Source organism: Salmo salar, chromosome 02 (assembly GCF_965601325.2).
Source record: "Salmo salar chromosome 02, fSalSal1, whole genome shotgun sequence".
In the NCBI taxonomy this organism is placed as follows: domain Eukaryota; kingdom Metazoa; phylum Chordata; class Actinopteri; order Salmoniformes; family Salmonidae; genus Salmo; species Salmo salar.
In genome coordinates this window covers 14,612,773-14,633,898 of record NC_138292.1, presented here as the reverse complement: position 1 = coordinate 14,633,898, position 21,126 = coordinate 14,612,773, and the positions used below count along the sequence as shown (strand labels likewise).

General features: G+C 44.7%; 1 protein-coding gene across 1 annotated transcript in view; it reads left to right on the top strand.

Moving 5' to 3' along the window:
- Window positions 1–5,712: 5,712 nt before the first annotated feature.
- Window positions 5,713–21,126, top strand: part of LOC106606096 (pleckstrin homology domain-containing family O member 1) — a 31,611-nt gene continuing 16,197 nt past the window's right edge. Inside the window, exons 1-2 of the mRNA XM_045719074.2 lie at window positions 5,713–6,277; window positions 6,971–7,117. Coding sequence (XP_045575030.2) covers window positions 6,251–6,277; window positions 6,971–7,117 — 174 coding nt within the window. The 5' untranslated portion in view covers window positions 5,713–6,250. The remainder of the gene's footprint in view (window positions 6,278–6,970; window positions 7,118–21,126) is intronic.

Genomic DNA, 21,126 nt, shown 5'->3' with positions numbered 1-21,126 from the left:
GCCAGGAGAGCATTTTAACACTACTGCTGGGTGGGATTAGCAGGAGTCATGCTGCTGGGACTATTCTGGGATTACTCCATCCTATTACTCCATCCGGATTTCCTTTTTTCATCAACCATGATAGGAGATTGTGAGAGGAGACTGCGGGAGAAAGAGATCGGGGGAATCTTGAGACAGTAGACTCACTACCCTCTGTCTCTTTCTCCTCAGACAGACAGAGAGAACCGTCTGTGCATTGAATAGTGAGAGTCTGTCCTGAGAAAGAGCAAGGAGAGAAGAAGGAACGTCTACACTTGACAGGTTCAGCACACGTCCAGCTGTAAACAAATCTACACAAAAAACATATACAGTGTTGGTCCCATGTTTCATGAGCTGAAATCAACAACAAAAAATCCAGTCTAAAATGTGCAGTTTTGTCACACAACACAATGCCACAGATGTCTCAGGTTTTGAGGGAGCGTGCAATTGGCATGCTGACTGCAGGAATGTCCACCAGAGCTGTTGCCAAATAATTTTATGTTCATTTATCTTCCATAAGCAATCTCCAACATTGTTTTAGAGAATTTGGCAATACTTCCAACCGGCCTCACAACCGCAGACCATGTGTAAACACACCAGCCCAGGACCTCCACATCCGGCTTCTTCACCTGCTGGATTGTCTGAGACCAGCCACCCGGACAGCTGATGAAACTGTAGGTTTGCACAACCAAAGAATTTCTGCACAATCTGTCAGAAACTGCCTCAGGAAAGCTCATCTGTGTGCTCGTCGTCCTCACGAGGGTCTTGACCTGACTGCAGTTCGGCATCATAACCGACTTCTGTGGGAAAATGCTCACTTTGATAGCTACTGGCACGCTGGAGAAGTGTGCTCTTCACAGATGAATCCCGGTTTCAACTGTACTGGGCAGATGGCAGACAGCGTATATGGTGTCATGTGGGCGAACGGTTTGCTGATATCAACGTTGTGAACAGAGTGCCCCATGGTGGCGGTGGGGTTATGGTACGGGCAGTCATAAATTACTGACAACGAACACAATTGCATTTTATCAATGGCAATTTGAATGGACCGAGATACTAGGACGAGATCATGAGGCCCATTGTCGTGCCATTCATCCACCGCCTTCACCTCATGTTTCAGCATGATAATGCACGGCCCCGTGTCGCAAGGATCTGTACACAATTCCTGGAAGCTGAAAATGTCCCAGTTCTTCCATGACCTGCATACTCACCAGACATGTCACCCATTGAGAATTGAATGATGGTGTTGGAGTCGTGCCTGGCCATGCAGTCATGAGTGAACAGAGAGTACAGGAGGGGACTGAGCATGCACCCCTGAGGGGCCCCTGTGTTGAGGATCAGCATGGCGGATATGTTACCTACCCTTATCACCTGGGGGCGGCCTGTCAGGAAGTCCAGGATCCAGTGGCAGAGGGAGGTGTTTAGTCCCAGGGTCCTTAGCTTATTGATGAGCTTTGAGGGCACTATGGTGTTGAACGCTGAGCTGTAGTCAATGAATAGCATTCTCACATATGTGTTTCTCTTGTCCAGGTGGGAAAGGGCAGTGTGGAGTGCAATAGAGATTGCATCATCTGTGGATCTGTTGGGGCGGTATGTCTATTTGGAGTGGGTCTAGGGTTTCTGGGATAATGGTGTTGATGTGAGCCATGACCAGCCTTTCAAAGCACTTCATGGCTACAGACGTGAGAGCTATGGGTCGGTAGTAATTTAGGCAGGTTACCTTAGTGTTCTTGTGCACAGGCACTATGGTGGTCTGCTTAAAATATGTTGGTATTACAGACTCGGACAGGGAGAGGTTGAAAATGTCAGTGAAGACACTTGCCAGTTGGTCAGGGCATGCTCGCAGTACACGTCCTGGTAATCCGTCTGTCCCTGCAGCCTTGTGAATGTTGACCTGTTTAAAGGTCTTGCTCACATCGGCTGCGGAGAGCGTGCTCACACAGTCTTCCGGAACAGCTGGTGCTCTCATGCATGTTTCAGTGTTATTTGCCTCGAAGCGAGCATAGAAGTAGTTTAGCTCGTCTGGTAGGCTCGTGTCACTGGGCAGCTCTCGGCTGTGCTTCCCTTTGTAGTCTGTAATAGTTTGCAAGCCATGCCACATCCGACGAGTGTCAAAGCCGGTGTAGTACGATTCGATCTTAGTCCTGTATTGATGCTTTGCCTGGTTCTGTCATGCCCTGATCTGTTTCACCTGTCTTTGTGATTGTCTCCACCCACCTCCAGGTGTCACCAGTTTTCCCCATTAGTCCCCAGTGTATTTATCCCTGTGTTTCCTGTATGTCTGTGCCAGTTCATCTTGTTTTGCCAAGTCAACCAGCAGTTTTCCTGGCTCCTATTTTTCCAAGTCTCTGTTTTTTCTTAGATCTCCTGGTTTTGACCCTTGCCTGTCCTGACACCATATCCACCTGCCTACCACTCTGCCTGTTCTGACCTTGAGCCTGCCTATCCCCTTGTACTGTTTGGACTCGGACCTAATCACTGAACCCCTGCCTGTCCTGACCTCGAGCCTGCCTATCGCCTGGTACTGTTTGGACTCTGACCTGGTTTATGAACTCTAGTCTGTCCCCGACCTGCCTTTTGCCTACCCTTTTTGGTAAAATAAATATCCGAGCTCAACCATCTGACTTCTGTGTCTGCATTTCGGCCTTGCCTTGTGCCCTTATAGTATGAACTGGCCATGACAGACCCCGCAGACTTGGACCAGCTCCATGACGCTGTCTCCCTGCATGGTGCCACCATTGGGAGGCATGAGGAGCTACAGCTGGACCTTTTGGAAGGGCTTCGTTCGCTGACGGAACGCCACGACCAAGGGTTCAAGACTATAATGGAGCAAATCAGTGAGTTAGCTCATAGGCAGCCCACCACCTCTGAGACCTCCCAACCTCCCAGTAACCTTTCTACTACTAGTGGATTTGTTCAAACTACCCTGGCTCCTCGAGAACCCCGCTTACCTCCTCCGGAGCGTTATGCAGGCGATCCTGCTACCTGCCGGGCTTTGTTTTCCTAGTGCTCCCTCACTTTCAAACTCCAGCCCTCTTCGTTCCCATCGGATCGAAGATAGCATATTTAATCACGCTAATGTCCAGAAGGGCGCTCTCCTGAGCAACGACTGTGTGGGAGCAGCAATCTGCTGTGTGCCTTAGCCTGGAGGAATTCATGCAGAAGTGAGGAAGGTTTTCGATTCTCCGTTGCCCGGGAGGGATGCGGCTCGAAAACTACTGCAGGTACATCAGAACTCCCGTTGTGTGGCAGACTACGTAGTAGATTTTTGCACATTGGCCGCAGAGTGTTCCTGGAATCCGGAGGCTCTGTTTGACACCTTCCTCCACGGACTGTCTGAGGGGATAAAGGATGAGCTCACAGCTCGGGAAATACCACAGGACCTTGATTTCCTCATTGCCCTGGCGATTAGGATTGATTGGCGCCTAAGAGAGCCCCGGTGTGAGAAGAAGTCGGGTCTCGGGAACACTCGCTCTTCTGCTGATGCTGGCGCCCTTCCGAAGGAATCTGGAAATCCCTGAAGTTTGTATTTCCGAGGAGAGCCGAAAACACTCGAGGTTCCCAGAGAATCATCGGCGACGGGTGAGTTGGATAGTCCTGAGCCCATGCAACTGGGAAGAGCAAGGTTATCAGTTGAGGAACGCTCACGTAGGCTGAATTCTAACTGTTGTCTGTACTGTGGAGGGGCGGGACATTATATAGCCACTTGCCCAGTTAAGAAACCCTTTTCTTTAGTGGGAAAAAGTACTCTGGTGAGCCAGACTGGGAGTCCCCTAACTTCCATCACCTGTCCACCTTTTTTTGTGATTCTGCTGTGGGGAGACCAGACTAAGTCTCTCAGGGTGCTCACTGACTCTGGGGCTGATGAAAGTTTTATGGATGCTACTGTAACCGGTGCTGTACTGCACCGCTGTAACTCCGTGTTGTGTGTGGTTGATTGACACTATAGATGTGGACTTTGGAGATCAGGTAGTTTTAATCAAGCAAAATTCACTCTCTACATCCTGCATCTGCATCCAAAAGAAAATAAAACATTTGTAGAGCACATATGTTCTGCGAATCGTCGCCTCTTTCTACAACAGATGCACAATACAAGGGACTGGGATCATTTGAGGAGCTAGCCATCGTTCACACATACAATAGCCTGCTAATACCTTAGCTAGCTATTAACCACATGTTGAATTCAGAATGTTGACATCATCCTAAAAAGTACAATTACAAGTGCATCTTAACAATACCATCCACTTATGAGTAACCTCTAAATATACAACATTATTCATGAACAAAACACTGTGTGTATGACTTTGTGCTTAAAATAATCAAACTTTTCTGAAGACGACAGAAAAAGCGTGCCTACCTCTCATAGTGCATCAAAATGATGTGAGCACGAGCACGCAGGGCAAAACGTAAGTACACACTCCCCTACTCCCAGGATGCAGGCATGCATAATAACAAATCAACATGACATATTAATATATGAACCTGGGGAAATTCACATAGTACTTTAACAACTGTTACACTACCATGGTTTCTGAATTAATTATTCCCACTCAACTTCTCTCTGTCCCCATGGATGCAAGGGCACTGGACGGCTGTATTGGAAAAGTCACCCATAGCACAGTGCCCGTTCATATACAGGTATCAGGAAACCACAGTGAGATCATACAGTTCCTCCTCATCGATTCCCCCCATGTCCCTGTGGTTTTGGGATTTTCTTGGCTCCAGGGTTTTCTTTGTGGAGAAGAAGGACAAGACTCTGTCTCCGTGCATTGACTACCAGGTCTGAATGATATAATGATCAAGAATCGTTACCTCCTACCACTCCTCTCCTCGGCTTTCGACCCTCTCCGGTGGCCACCATTTTTTCCAAACTGGACCTTCGGAATGCCTACCACCTGGTTCAGATATGCAAAGGAGATGGAAGACAGTCTTTAACACAGCCAGTGGACATTATGAGTACCAGGTCATGCCGTTTGGACCTACACCTTTTGTTATATCAGAGCTCAACCATCTGCCTCCTGTGTCTGCATTTGGGTCTAGCCTTGTGCCCTTATAGTTTGAGGGTTCGTCGGAGGGCATAGAGGAATTTCTTATAAGCTTCCGGGTTAGAGTGCTGCTCCTTGAAAGCGGCAGCTCTAGCCTTTAGCTCAGTGCGGATGTTTCCTGTAATCCATGGCTTCTGGTTGGGGTATGTACGTACAGTCACTGTGGGGACGACGTCATCGTCATATCATATTGATGAAGCCAATGACTAATGTGGTGTACTCCTCAATGCCATCGGAGGAATCCCAGAACATATTTCAGTCTGTGCTAGCAAAACAGTCCTGTAGCTTAGCATCTGCTTCATCTCACCACTTTTTTATTGATCTAGTCACTGGTGCGTCCTGCTTTAATTTTTGCTTGTAACATGCTGACAACATGATGACAAATCTTTGGAGATGTGCTTTACCTTGTTTGGTGTCAATTCAGTAGTGACTCAGTTTTATTAAAATATTTGTTTTAGGGGGAAATTAAAATAATGGTGATGAGAAGACACTGGAGAAAAACATATTTCAGGCACAGCACTTTTGGCTCTTGAGCACCACTTCCGGCTGAAATTATACAAAAGTTAGAGGGTGCAATTTAACATTTTCTAGACATCACTGTACTTGTAGCCTAACACCCCCTCCCACACACCCCCATTTTCTACAGCCTATAATTTTCATGTTTGCGTCTTTCACACGAACCTCGTGCCTTCATTCCTTATTTTCCGTGATGATATCATGACTCGGTAGCCCTACAGCTTTGGTTTTAGAGAGATGGAGCCGTCGAGTTACAGAGCGGGGGAGAAGGCTATCCAGTCTCCCAGCTGCATGCTCTCTAATAACCAAAGCCTCGGAGAAGAGAGGAGAGGGAGGGGGACTCAATAGGGAGGCAATGAAACGGACTCATCCGCGTAACTAGACATTACCAGTTCAGTTCAGTGTTCAGAGCATGCGAGAGCGTAGCTAGACCAACCGCATTCAGTTATAACTACAAAGGAATAGAGAGGGAGAAAATTGAAGTGTTCCAGCCTAGGGAGGCGGCGAGGAAAGGAGCAAGACATAGGCTACTGGCGGCTTTCGAGCCTCACGGGCATATACACCCCGTGTCCAGAATTTACGGCGATTCTTGGCATCAGCTTATTGTACAAAATTGCGGATTTATAACTGAGTGAAGTCGGGGATAGTCATCGACAGTCCTATCCTTCACAATGAAGAAAAACAATTCAGCTAAACGGGTAAGGTTCTGCAACGATGCAAGTGATGATCACTTCAGCTTCAATGTAATAACGGGTTTCTGGTTAGCTGCTACTCCAAAGAATGTAACAAAAAGCTACAATGTAACGAGTGTTGTATTTAATAAACAAGTCAATGCTACTTGATACGTTACTGACTCGGTTACTTTGCAGCCAAGTCTCAGTCCAAACTCCAAAGTGATGCATTTGTTAGACATGCTGCTTTGCTTTATTTATTCATAGTGGGGGACATTCTCCAGTTAGACTATCTTAACTTGATTAACAAAATGATATTCGACTAGAGATCTAGCAGTGTAGAGTTTAAAAGTATTCTGATGAAATGCTTGTAGTGGATGCTGTGAAAGACTAACGTTTTTAGGGACTGCTCTTTTTGTGTATAACGGAATCAGAGGATTTTAAAACGAGCTTTATTCTTGGAATGCAATTATCTAACGTGGTCGGTGTAGCCTAACTGAGATCATAAGATGGTGACAAAAACACTAGCCCAAGAAAAACGGTGCGCGCAAGGAATGTGACAGCATCTACATGACAAAGGAAATGACAGGGGGCTGAGTCGCCTCACAAAAAGACTCTCCTCTTTTTCTTGTCTGTTCAGTCCCCCTTTGGAATCTGAACAAGGTGCTCTGGCAATTTAATGTCTTCACTGCTACTTTGTTGCTTTCGTTGAATATGCAGGGCCCGCAGGACACAAACCAGCACAACACGCAGCCAGACAAAATCGGTTGGATTCGCAAGTTCTGTGGCAAAGGGATATTTAGGGAGATCTGGAAAAATCGTTTTGTAATACTCAAAGGAGACCAACTTTACATCTCAGAGAAAGAGGTAAGTGACGCCTCTTCATTGAACAGCTGATATTTACACACCTTGACCTTTTTTGGAGCAATTCTTTTAACTTTTCAAATGCAAACAGAGCCAGCACATCTTTTACACTAATTTTGGGGTACATTGTAATAGTCCTTGTTGAGCATCAACACTGTGAAATATAGGCTACTTTATGACATCATACCGTGGGTTATAAATGACAGTATTTCCAGTGACAACATACAGTATATGGAGTGTTTAACCATGTGGTCATGTAGCAGTCTCAAGAGAGACCCTAGACATGCTCTCCTCTGTTCTGGATCCACTCAGACTGATGGACCAAATCAGCAGCTCCAAAAGCTTTGTGTGTGTGTGTGTGTGTGTGTGTGTGCAGGTTCACTTAAGGCTTCACATAAATCTCTGTATCCTCCCGCCAAGCCTCATCTATCATCCCTCTGGGGCTGGTGTGCCAACGGGTTCTGTCTTTCTCTCTCTCATTCTCTCTCCCTCTCCGTCTGTCTGTCTGTCTGTCTGCCTCTCTCCCTCTCCCTCTCCGTCTGTCTGTCTCTCTCCCTCTCCGTGTGTCTGTCTCTCTCCCTCTCTGTCTGTCTCCCTCTCTGTCTGTCTCCCTCTCTGTCTGTCTGTCTCCCTCTCTGTCTGTCTGTCTGTCTGTCTGTCTGTCTGTCTGTCTGTCTGTCTGTCTGTCTGTCTGTCTGTCTGTCTGTCTGTCTGTCTGTCTGTCTGTCTGTCTGTCTGTCTGTCTGTCTGTCTGTCTGTCTGTCTGTCCCTCTCCTTCTCTCTCTCTCTGTCTCTATGTCTCTCTCTCTCTCCTCTCTCTCTCTCTCTCTCTCTCTCTCTCTCTCTCTCTCTCTCCCTGTCAGCAACAAACCTGAGCTGCAGCACACCTTCCACCTCACTGGATATCCAACATTATAGATGAAAAAACTCCACTGTATGTCTGCTCTACGCTATACTTCAGTCCTTTGACCTACAGTGTCTGTTAATCATTGCAGTCAGACGTCAGAGTGCTTTGAATGGCTGAAGTCTGATTCATTACTCCTGTTAGTTGTCCACAGCAAAACAGCTTGACAGAAGATTAGAAAGTGTTTATTAATAGAGCTAGGAAGTCTCCAGAGACCTCTAGTACATCAGTCTAACCTTATGACAGAAGGAGTTGTCGGAGAGATAACCCTAGATGGTAATAAGGCACGCAGTAACTGCCGTGGTCAGGCTCACTGAGAACAGAGAGCGTGCTCCAGGCATAGCTATGAGACAGCACAACAGCACCCGCATGGTTGTGGTGTTGCAATATTAAGGCCTTAACGTTGTGGTAACCATAGTGACAGAGCCAGCCTGTGATGTGTCAGGGTGATTGCTCCAGATATTAAACAGAGGCAATAATGAGCCACATAGTCAGTCAATGTGATGCTTGATACAAGGCAGAGGCAGTTTTAAACCGCTTAGCTGAGAGTTACAGGGAATTTGCTACAAACGCACATGTACGCACGCGCAAACACACACACACACACTGACTGCCATCGGGCACTGACAGTTCTCTTGTTGGGCTTGCTTTAGAGTTGCAGGGTATTAGTATTCTGCCAAGCTCAGCTGAAGCTTACAGGAGGATGTGTTGGCAGCTTCTAAGGGACCACTTTAACACCTTACTCCAATTGTAAACATAACTCCAGGGATCACAGCGGAATCTGACAGACACTGAAGATTCCAAACTGTGATCTAATCAATCCTAACATATTCACAGCTTTGAGGGAAAGTAGCCGTTGAGAGTTGAATCTCAAGGCATATGTGGCAAAGAAAGGCCTTCCAGGGTTTTGGTCACTTGAAGAGGTCACCAAGCGTATCAATGTAGTGCCCTTTTCAGTCATTTGTCACAGAATGATAAACAAAAGCACCCAGAGCTAAGGACCCCAAAATAACTAACCTTAGGAGACGATGGAAACCCCGCCAGATAGAACATTAGCTTTTATCATTGTCAGATAAAATGGTGAATTCATGATCATTTCCCATTGACATTCTGTCATGGGGCATGTTAAGGTGGGTGACGTCAGTGCAGCTCATATATTCACCCACCAGGCCTTCACTTGAGTTGACTGTCATGACTTAGTGTCAGCAGTCCTGAGAGAGATTTTTACAATGGAGGGAGCATGAGTCACAGGTCCAGTCTGTAATCAACCTGCTAGCCCCCTTTCCCTACACCTTTCCAAGGGTCGTTATAGACCTGTGAGAATCTGATGGCTGTAAACAATATGGCTGGAACTCTATGCAGCCAACGGGTTGGCCAAATCCTATTCTTTCAGATCTGTAACTGATGACCCTGCGTAACAAGTAGCTTGGGTCCATATCAAGTGGCTAGCAGGTAGGTCTAAAATCTATGGTCAACAAAGGAAGTGCCTTCCTCGACTTTCCTCAAGTGGCTTTTAGGGCCAAATGTCAACCCAACATTCTTTTTCAAGACAGTGCGTGCATGAGGTCAGGTTTCATGGAGATCTGAGAGGAAAGGCCTCCCCGTAGTTGGGACAGCTGTGAGGAGCGAGCTCTGGCAAGTGGGAGAGCTCCGATTTCACCTCGCTGACCAACCTGTTCCAGCCTGACGTCTGTCATGTTCTGATTCAGTCTCTGTCTACTTTCACTATGATGTCTGGTGTGTTTCACTCCACTTTTTACATACCTAACCACATTCCCGTTTCCCAGTTCACTATGATGCTTATACTGTCCTCAACCAAAGAGACAACTAAGTTAGACTGGCAGATATGAGCCATGGACTTATTGACTGAATTAGTTCCTTCTTCTGAGTGTTTCTGAGTGTTCTTTGCCCAAATAAGGAAGATGTTTTTTCCCTGTGGGGTATTTTGAAACAGTCTTTGTCTCTGTTCTGCTTTGTGTGTTAGAGGGTTATTGGTCAGAGCACCAAACAGTACTTCCTCTCAGAAACTGACCGCATAAACTTCTTCAAATGACTCGTCAAGACTTGGAGGGATTTTAAGAGCACTTGTGCAAAAGACAGTACCCTAGGTAACACCAGCACACAACCAGAAACTTTAGTCCATGAAGTTTATCAAATCAAATCAAATGTTATTTGTCACATGCGTCGAATACAACCGTGAAATGCTTACTTACGAGCCCTTAACCAACATTTCAAAGTTTTGAAAAAGTAAGTAAGAAAAATTTGCTAAATAAACTAAATTAAATAGAGTAACACAATAAAATAACAATAAAGTGGCTATATACAAGGGGTACCGGTACCGATTCAATGTGCAGGGGTACGGGTTAGTCAAGGTAATTGAGGTAATATGTACATGTAGGTAGGAGTAAAGTGACTATGCATAGGTAATAAACAGAGAGTAACAGCAGTGTATGTGAAGAGTGTGAAGGAATGTGAATGTATGTGTATGTGTGTGGCGTCAATATGCATGTGTGTGTGTGTTTTGTGTATGTGTGTGTGTTGGAGTGTCAGTGTAGTATGTGTGAGTGTGTAGTTAGATTTCAGTGAGTGTACATGGAGCCCGTGCAAAAGAGTTCGCATTACCCTTTTTAGTGCCTTGCGGTCTGATGCAGAGCAGTTGCCATACCAGGCGGCGATGGATGCTCTTGATGGTGCAGCTGTAGAACTTTTTGAGGATCTGAGGTCCCATGCCAAATCTTTTCAACCTCCTGAGACGGAATAGGCGTTGTCGTGTCCTCTTCACGACAGTGTTGGTGTGTTTGGACCATGATAGGTCCTTAGCAATGTTCCCTATAAGCTTCGCTCGGGCACGCAGCTCCCCTGGGACTGCCGCGTAGAAGAAATATCAGCCTGCACAGAGAAGCATAAAATTTAACTTCACTCAACTTTCTAGAGATAACACTATCAACGTTTCCCTGTACTGTGGGAATTGTGATCGAATCAACGCAATATTAGCCACTTTCAATGCAACATACCGAAACAAAATTAACAATGCAAGACTTAGTATGCAAAACTAACTATGCAAGAGACTTTGTTGTAGGCAGAACGCATCAGAGTAAGATTCTATTGCATTGACAAGCACGACTCAGGCCCATACTCTACACACACCGGTGCCCCTAAACCAATCAGAGCTGCAGGCCTATATGCAAATAGATCACTGCCATATAAGGATCTACGCCATTCACATTGAACTGGACTGTTTTTACAGCATGAGCGGTCATCAGTAGATATGCTTGTTTTGAGATCAAAGCGAGAGCTACATCTACCGACGTGTGCACATTTAGTTATTAGTCCAGTTTTAGATCATTTGTAGTCATCAATGGGGGAGTGATTGCTTCATACAAAAGCACAAAAGGTATGCATTTTGAAAAGCGAGTCAGGTAAGGAGCTTTTTTTTGTCTTAAAGGGGCAGTGTTGTAGCCATTATTTGTCTGATTCTTCGTAATAATGGTATGTGAATAATGATGCATTTTATTTTGTGAAGTGGTTTCTTGCATCAAACAACACAACAACATTTCCAGTCACCTCCTTTGTCTGGAGGACAAGTGGATAAACAGGTTAATGTCAAGCCCTGCATGTTTTTTTTAAAAGTCAAAAGTCATGGAATGTAGGCCTATGTTGAACACCACACATTGGCTGAACGATAGAACAGCTATTTACATGTTCAAATGTAATGGGATGCATTTTGTCCCTTGTTTCTGATGGTAGGCCACTCTGGTAGGCCTACATTATGATCAAATAGCCACAGTAGACTACTTGGCCACTGTTAAAACTAACTTAAAGCGGGTACAGCCTCAGTGTTTACAGTAAACGTGCACCGGAAGTAACATTGGAACATTGGTCCTTAGTGATGCGGACACCAAGAAGCTCTCGACCTGCTCCACTAGTGCCCTGTCAATGTGAATGGGGGTATGCTCGGCCCTCGTTTTCCTCTTTGTCTTGCTCACGTTGAGGGAGAGGTTTTTGTCCTGGCACCACACTGTCAGGTCTCTGACCTCCCTATAGGCTGTTTCATTGTCGTCGGTGTTCGGGCCTACCACTGGTGTGTCAACGGCAAACTTAATGATAGTGTTGGAGTCGTGCGTGGCCACAGTCTTGGGAGGGTCAGAGTGGCGGATGGTGTTGAGGGTCAGCATGGCGGATGTGGTGTTGCCTTCCCTCACCACCTGGGGGCGGCCCATCAGGAAGTCCAGGATCCAGTTGCAGAGGGAGGTGTTCAGTCATTATCATTCCTCTGTTATCTCAATACTGGAATACCCTATAGACATGAATTCACTAGGTCTTAGTTCCTTTGGCTTGATGAGGTCTTAGTCCATTGGGTTGATGAGGTCTTAGTCCATTGGGTTGATGAGGTCTTAGTCCATTGGGTTGATGAAGTCTTATTCTATTGGGTTGATGAGGTCTTAGTCCATTGGGTTGATGAGGTCTTAGTCCATTGGGTTGATGAGGTCTTATTCTATTGGGTTGATGAGGTCTTAGTCTATTGGGTTGATGAGGTCTTTTTCTATTGGCTTGATGAGGTCTTATTCTATTGGGTTGATGAGGTCTTAGTCCATTGGGCTGATGAGGTCTTAGTCCATTGGGTTGATGAGGTCTTAGTCCATTGGGTTGATGAGGTCTTTGTCCATTGGGTTGATGAGGTCTTTGTCCATTGGGTTGATGAGGTCTTATTCTATTGGCTTGATGAGGTCTTATTCTATTGGCTTGATGAGGTCTTAGTCCATTGGGTTGATGAGGTCTTATTCTATTGGCTTGATGAGGTCTTAGTCCATTGGGCTGATGAGGTGTTTGTCCATTGGGTTGATGAGGTCTTAGTCCATTGGGTTGATGAGGTCTTAGTCCATTGGGTTGATGAGGTCTTTGTCCATTGGGTTGATGAGGTCTTATTCTATTGGCTTGATGAGGTCTTAGTCCATTGGGTTGATGAGGTCTTATTCTATTGGCTTGATGAGGTCTTAGTCCATTGGGCTGATGAGGTGTTTGTCCATTGGGTTGATGAGGTCTTAGTCCATTGGGTTGATGAGGTCTTAGTCCATTGGGTTGATGAGGTCTTTGTCCATTGGGTTGATGAGGTCTTTGTCCATTGGGTTGATGAGGTCTTATTCTATTGGCTTGATGAGGTCTTAGTCCATTGGGTTGATGAGGTCTTAGTCCATTGGGTTGATGAGGTCTTATTCTATTGGCTTGATGAGGTCTTATTCTGTTGGGCTGATGAGGTCTTAGTCCATTGGGTTGATGAGGTCTTAGTCCATTGAGTTGCACACAAACCTCTTTTGTTTGATCTGTGAGTTATCAAGTCATGTCTGGCAGTGTGTTTCTGAAACGCTCTGCACATGATTTGCTATCTTGAAGCGGAGCATGTGCTACAGGCTCCGATCCAGTTTGTCTCCTCAACACTGCCAAGCACTAGATCCATTTTGAGACCGTTTTCAGCCCACAGCCCCACACTATACTTTCTGCTTCCTCATTGGTATCATCATACTTCCTAACTAAAGGCTGCAGTGTTTATTTGCACTAGTTTCTCTTCCTGGACCTGTTCTTATGGAGTCAGTCAAGGGGATGTATGAGGGAAAGTAGTGTGAGAAAGATCATCTGTTTGAATTTTAGATGAGCCTGATCAGTCCCAGAGCGGGTGGATTTCACTTCACAACCACAGCTTTTCTTCAATGAAACCATTCTAGCAACCTGCTCAGTGATTCATTCAGTGTTGAGGCACATAAAGATTTAGCTCCTTACATTTTAATTAAGACATAGGCTTACCCCAAGCAGTCCGTTAGCCTTGGCTTTGTCCTGAAGGGGAAGAGATGTTTTCTGTTTGTCTAAAGGGAATGATGCAATGGAGGAAGGAAGGGAAGGACGAAAGGGGGAGAGATGGAAGAGAGAGAAAGGAGGAGAAAGTGAAGAAGAAAGGGAGACAGGATAGAAAAAAGAACAGAGACAGAACAAAGCACACTTCTTTGTGTAATGCTCGCTAGTGTTTGCCAACTGGCTTCTCATGCCAGGCTACAGCACGCTGGGGGTCAGCGCCAAGAAAGTGTGTCATTGGGAGTGGGCATTTTAGTGTTATAGCATAGCAATGACACAAACAACACGAACACAAACACACAACGCAAACCATGCAAGTATCTTTGTCATGTTAGTGAGTAAAACCATGCAAGTGTCTTTGTTATGTTTGGGTGTAAAGCCAACACTGTCTATTGACGTCTGTTTGTCTTCTTCTCCGTTTTTCTCTCTCTCTCTTTGATTGAACAGATGTAATTCAATTTCTCTCTCTTTCTCTCTCTCTGCTTTCTCTCTCTCTCTGCTCTCTCTATCTATGCTCTCTCTCTCTGCTCTCTCTCTCTGCTCTCTCTGCTCTCTCTGCTCTCTCTCTCTCTGCTCTCTCTATCTCTGCTCTCTCTATCTCTGCTCTCCCTATCTCTGCTCTCCTATCTCTGCTCTCTCTATCTCTGCTCTCTCTATCTCTGCTCTCCTATCTCTGCTCTCTCTATCTCTGCTCTCTCTATCTCTGCTCTCTCTCTCTGCTCTCTCTCTCTCTATCTCTGCTCTCTCTGCTCTCTCTCTCTCTCTCTGCTCTTTCTGCACTCTCGCTACCTCTATCTCTACCTCCCTTCCTTCTCTGTCTACCTCTACCTCCCGTCTCTCTCCCTCTGTGTTCTGAATGGGAGTGGTGGGTCTGTGGTAGTGAGCCTCCAGCTGCCCACATGAGGGTGAGGGGAGTAGTGGGTTAGATGAGGATGGGCTGCTAGTTTCCATGCCAACCTATAGAAAGTCTCCAAAGCCTGGCACGGGGCAGACCATAAGTCCACATGCTCCCTCCGGAAAGATGCCATGCTGAATGTAATCATGGGCTGGACTCAAGGTGTGAATGAGATGAACAGAATCCACTCTGTGTCTGGTAATAAGAATAGTTTGGTGGGTGCTTGTATGTGTCCTATTTCACACATGTACAAGTGGGTATTATATACCTGTGGGAATTGGAAGTGTATTCTTTGCATATCCCACCTCCCCTGAGACACCCTCGGAGAGTGGGGTCACGGCCAGGGTCAGCCATTATCAACGGTGACCTTTGGAGCAATTAGGGTTAAGTGCCTTGCTTAAGGGAACATCAACAGATGTTTCACCTCGTCGGCTCAGGGATTCAAATCCAGGACTTTTCTTACTGCCCAAACGCTCTAATCGCTAGGCTGCCTGCCACCCAGATGCATATGTTATGGTTGTGCTGCTTGTGCATTTTGGACTCACCCCTTGTTGCAAAGATGCAGGGTTGTTGAATCCAGCAGATTGTTAAGGGGACTGGTATTGAGTCAAGGATGAACACAAATGAGGAGCCTTCCATTTGAAAAGTGGATAGCAAAGGCTAGTTTATAGTGACACCTCAATGTCTAGGTGTTCTGCATGTTCTAGAAGACAGGGTGGAGGGGGGCATGACTCATTAATGCAGTGGTCCAAACTGCCTGATTCCAGTGCTGCTGTACTTTTAACATTTGCATCAGGGCCATTTAACTCTGGCAAATTCTTATTTTCAATTACAGCCTAGGAACAGTGGGTTAACTGCCTTGTTCAGGGGCAGAACGACAGATTTTTACCTTGTCAGCTCTGGGATCTGATCTTGCAACCTTTCGGTTACTAGTCCAACACTCTAACCACTAGGCTACCTGCTGGTTACTAGTCCAACACTCTAACCACTAGGCTACCTGCTGGTTACTAGTCCAACACTCTAACCACTAGGCTACCTGCCACCCCAGGATGATGATGGAGTCAACCTGTCGGTTACTAGTCCAACACTCTAACCACTAGGCTACCTGCTGGTTACTAGTCCAACACTCTAACCACTAGACTACCTGCTGGTTACTAGTCCAACACTCTAACCACTAGGCTACCTGCCACCCCAGGGTGATGATGGAGTCAAAAGGCTGTAAACGCTCAGTACTCTTTTTCTCATTTGAATGTATTTAGGTCACTCTCCAGCCTTGCCAGAAATGATATGTTAACTCAAATATGATGATATGTTAACTCTGACTGGGGGAGTTGTGGTAAGAGCAATGTAACAAGACAAAATGATCTTTAAATGAAAAAGGGGTTTTGGGGGGTTGGAATATGGAGAAGAGTTTGAAGGCTCCTGCCTAGATGTGACACACCTCACCGATACACTCAGAATGTTTTGCTGCAGAAACGGTAATGAGAGCCACCATCTGCTTGAATAAAGTAGGCCAGAGTAAGAGCAGTGTTTCCCACACCATTACTGAGGCGGGTCTCCACTGGTTCCAACACAACAGGCTGGTGCAGTAGGTCAAAAAACTCCTTGGGCTTATTTTTCAAATTGGCATGTTTTGTTTCTAAATGTCTGCGCAAGAGTGAAGGTTTCATTGAGTTGTGAGATAGTACTTTTGCACATATAACACACTGTGGCTGTGGAAAGGCACTGCTCCCAATATAAGTGAACCCCAAATCAATGTAGTTCTCATCATATTTGTGCCTCTTCGATGGTCCAACGTCCCTGTCCCTAGAATTACTGATGCTAGTGTTGGATGTGCTCGTGGAAGGAGAACAACTTGTGTCGTCGACAGGTGCAGGTGTATTACTGCTGGTAGTAGCAGTTCTACCAGTAGAGCTGGTATGTGTCTCTATGGGCCTTACTTTTTTTAACCATTTATCAATTTTCGAGCAAACGGAATGAGCAGCAGCTACATTTGGCTAGATACGGACCGTTAGTGGAATATACAACAACACCTATACAGGGAATTATAATGTTCCCCTGGGGAGATGAATGCACCAATTACAGGGCTAGCCTCATAGGCTCCACCTCCACCCAGTACCATGAGGTGATCCTCTGTAACTCTATCAGTAGCTTGTAACACCAGGCGACTGGGTTCCTTTCTTGGGACCATCTGTAAATCAGTCTGGATTAAAGCGTCTGCTAAGTGGCATATATTGTTATATATTATGTGGGATAATGCTTGTAAATACACCGAAGGGAAAATGCATGGTTCCATCATGTACAGTCAAGATGCAGGGAATTCAGTTTTTTCAACCCAAGCACTGGCCCTTTAACCTGAAGAGAACTCACCCTATGAGTGATTATAGGGTATTGGCTGCACTTTGGTGAAACTGGGGATGGTGATTAGTGGTTACATGACACATAATCTGATGTGTATCAGGCCTGCTTGTGACCTCACAGATATACTTTATACCACTGTAAAACATGTATCGTATATCATCATGAGTGGTAGGAGAGAGATCCAGAGTATGCTGTTTTTATTCATCAGTAACATTGGGGGATATTTTGGCTCATCCTTTTGGAAAGTGTTACCTTGAAAAGGAATGTCCCTACTTTAATCTCAATGCAATACATAAGAGCTGTTAATTATTCACCCCCCCCCCCCCCCCCCAATCCGCAATGGAAAAAGTCCCCCGTAGTTTTGTCGGCACAGCACGTCCTCAGCCAAAATTAGCACCGGTATCTTTTGTGTTGCGAGCACTTGGGTTTCTCCTTCTCGTTGAGGGTCTATGTATAGCCAGGGCCAAGCCTTGCAATAGCTGAATGCTACAAAGAGCCTCCAACAAAGCCAGACAAGATGGCGTTTTGAGATCCGTTTCTTCCTAGGCAGGTATCAGGGCCACCGAACACAGTGCTTTGTTGTTTTTCCACCTCTGGAGTTTAATGGCTGGTCTTGAAATAGGGCCTCCTTCACAAAAGAGTCCAAACCAAGCTTGACGAGGGGACTATGTGTTCTCCATGTTCCTTGACAAACAGATATGGGCTCCAAGCTTAACAAACACACTGTCTGGTTAACACCTACTTCTGACACGTCACGTGAGCAGAGTCCGGCTCAGGTTCTGGCTCTGTTGAGGCTACATCAGATAGGCTTCTCCTCAGAGGATACCCTGGTCTGTCTTGACGCTAGCAGAGGTCACCTAGCCTCAACGAGTCTCCTCCTGCCCTGACCCCTAAACCCATCTGAAACAGTATTAATATATCTCCTGTCCTGACCACTAAACCCATCTGAAACAGTATTAATATATCTCCTGTCCTGACCACTAAACCCAACTGAATCAGTATTAATATATGTCCTGTCCTGACCCCTAAACCCAACTGAATCAGTATTAATATATCTCCTGTCCTGACCACTAAACCCAACTGAAACAGTATTAATATATCTCCTGTCCTGACCCCTAAACCCAACTGAAACAGTATTAATATATCTCCTGTCCTGACCACTAAACCCATCTGAAACAGTATTAATATATCTCCTGTCCTGATCACTAAACCCAACTGAAACAGTATTAATATATCTCCTGTCCTGACCCGTAAACCCAACTGAAACAGTATTAATATATCTCCTGTCCTGACCACTAAACCCAACTGAAACAGTATTAATATATCTCCTGTCCTGACCACTAAACCTTACTGAAACAGTATTAATATATCTCCTGTCCTGACCCCTAAACCTTACTGAAACAGTATTAATATATCTCCTGTCCTGACCACTAAACCCAACTGAAACAGTATTAATATATCTCCTGTCCTGACCACTAAACCCAACTGAAACAGTATTAATATATCTCCTGTCCTGATCACTAAACCAATCTGAAACAGTATTAATAAAGCTCCTGTCCTGACCACTAAACCCATCTGAAACAGTATTAATATATATCCTGTCCTGACCACTAAACCCATCTGAAACAGTATTAATATAGCTCCTGTCCTGACCCCTAAACCCATCTGAAACAGTATTAATATATTGCCTGTCCTGACCACTAAACCCATCTGAAACAGTATTAATATATCTCCTGTCCTGACCACTAAACCCAACTGAAACAGTATTAATATATCTCCTGTCCTGACCCGTAAACCCAACTGAAACAGTATTAATATATCTCCTGCCCTGACCACTAAACCCATCTGAAACAGTATTAATATATCTCCTGTCCTGACCACTAAACCCATCTGAAACAGTATTAATATATCTTCTGTCCTGACCACTAAACCCATCTGAAACAGTATTAATATATCTCCTGCCCTGACCACTAAACCCATCTGAAACAGTATTAATATATCTCCTGCCCTGACCACTAAACCTTACTGAAACAGTATTAATATATCTCCTGTCCTGACCCCTAAACCTTACTGAAACAGTATTAATATATATCCTGTCCTGACCCCTAAACCTTACTGAAACAGTATTAATATATCTCCTGTCCTGACCCCTAAACCTTACTGAAACAGTATTAATATATGTCCTGCCCTGACCACTAAACCCATCTGAAACAGTATTAATATATCTCCTGTCCTAACCACTAAACCCATCTGAAACAGTATTAATATATCTCCTGTCCTGACCACTAAACCCATCTGAAACAGTATTAATATATCTCCTGCCCTGACCACTAAACCCATCTGAAACAGTATTAATGTATCTCCTGTCCTGACCACTAAACCCATCTGAAACAGTATTAATATATCTCCTGTCCTGACCACTAAACCTTACTGAAACAGTATTAATATATCTCCTGTCCTGACCCCTAAACCTTACTGAAACAGTATTAATATATCTCCTGTCCTGACCCCTAAACCTTACTGAAACAGTATTAATATATCTCCTGTCCTGACCCCGAAACCTTACTGAAACCGTATTAATATATCTCCTGTCCTGACCCGTAAACCTTACTGAACCAGTATTAATATATATTCTGTCCTGACCACTAAGCCCATCTGAAACAGTATTAATATATTGCCTGTCCTGACCACTAAACCCATCTGAAACAGTATTAATATATCTCCTGTCCTGACCCCTAAACCCAACTGAAACAGTATTAATATATCTCCTGTCCTGACCACTAAACCTTACTGAAACAGTATTAATATATCTCCTGTCCTGACCACTAAACCTTACTGAAACAATATTAATATATCTCCTGTCCTGACCCCTAAACCCAACTGAAACAGTATTAATATATCTCCTGTCCTGACCACTAAACCTTACTGAAACAGTATTAATATATCTCCTGTCCTGACCACTAAACCTTACTGAAACAGTATTAATATATATCCTGTCCTGACCACTAAACCCATCTGAAACAGTATTAATATATTGCCTGTCCTGACCACTAAACCCATCTGAAACGGTATTAATATATCTCCTGTCCTGACCACTAAACCCATCTGAAACAGTATTAATATATCTCCTGTCCTGATCACTAAACCAATCTGAAACAGTATTAATATATCTCCTGTCCTGACCACTAAACCCATCTGAAACAGTATTAATATATATCCTGTCCTGACCACTAAACCCATCTGAAACAGTATTAATATAGCTCCTGTCCTGACCCCTAAACCCATCTGAAACAGTATTAATATATTGCCTGTCCTGACCACTAAACCCATCTGAAACAGTATTAATATATCTCCTGTCCTGACCACTAAACCCAACTGAAACAGTATTAATATATCTCCTGTCCTGACCACTAAACCCACCTGAAACAGTATTAATATATCTCCTGTCCTGACCCGTAAACCCAACTGAAACAGTATTAATATATCTCCTGTCCTGACCCGTAAACCCAACTGAAACAGTATTAATATATCTCCTGCCCTGACCACTAAACCCATCTGAAACAGTATTAATATATCTCCTGTCCTGACCACTAAACCCATCTGAAACAGTATTAATATATCTCCTGTCCTGACCACTAAACCCAACTGAAACAGTATTAATGTATCTCCTATCCTGACCCCTAAACCTTACTGAAACAGTATTAATATATCTCCTGACCTGACCACTAAACCCATCTGAAACAATATTAATATATCTCCTGTCCTGACCACTAAACCTTACTGAAACCGTAGTAATATATCTCCTGTCCTGACCACTAAACCCAACTGAAACAGTATTAATATATCTCCTGTCCTGACCACTAAACCTTACTGAAACAGTATTAATATATCTCCTGTCCTGACCCCTAAACCCAACTGAAACAGTATTAATGTATCTCCTGTCCTGACCCCTAAACCTTATTGAACCAGTATTAATATATCTCCTGTCCTGACCACTAAACCCATCTG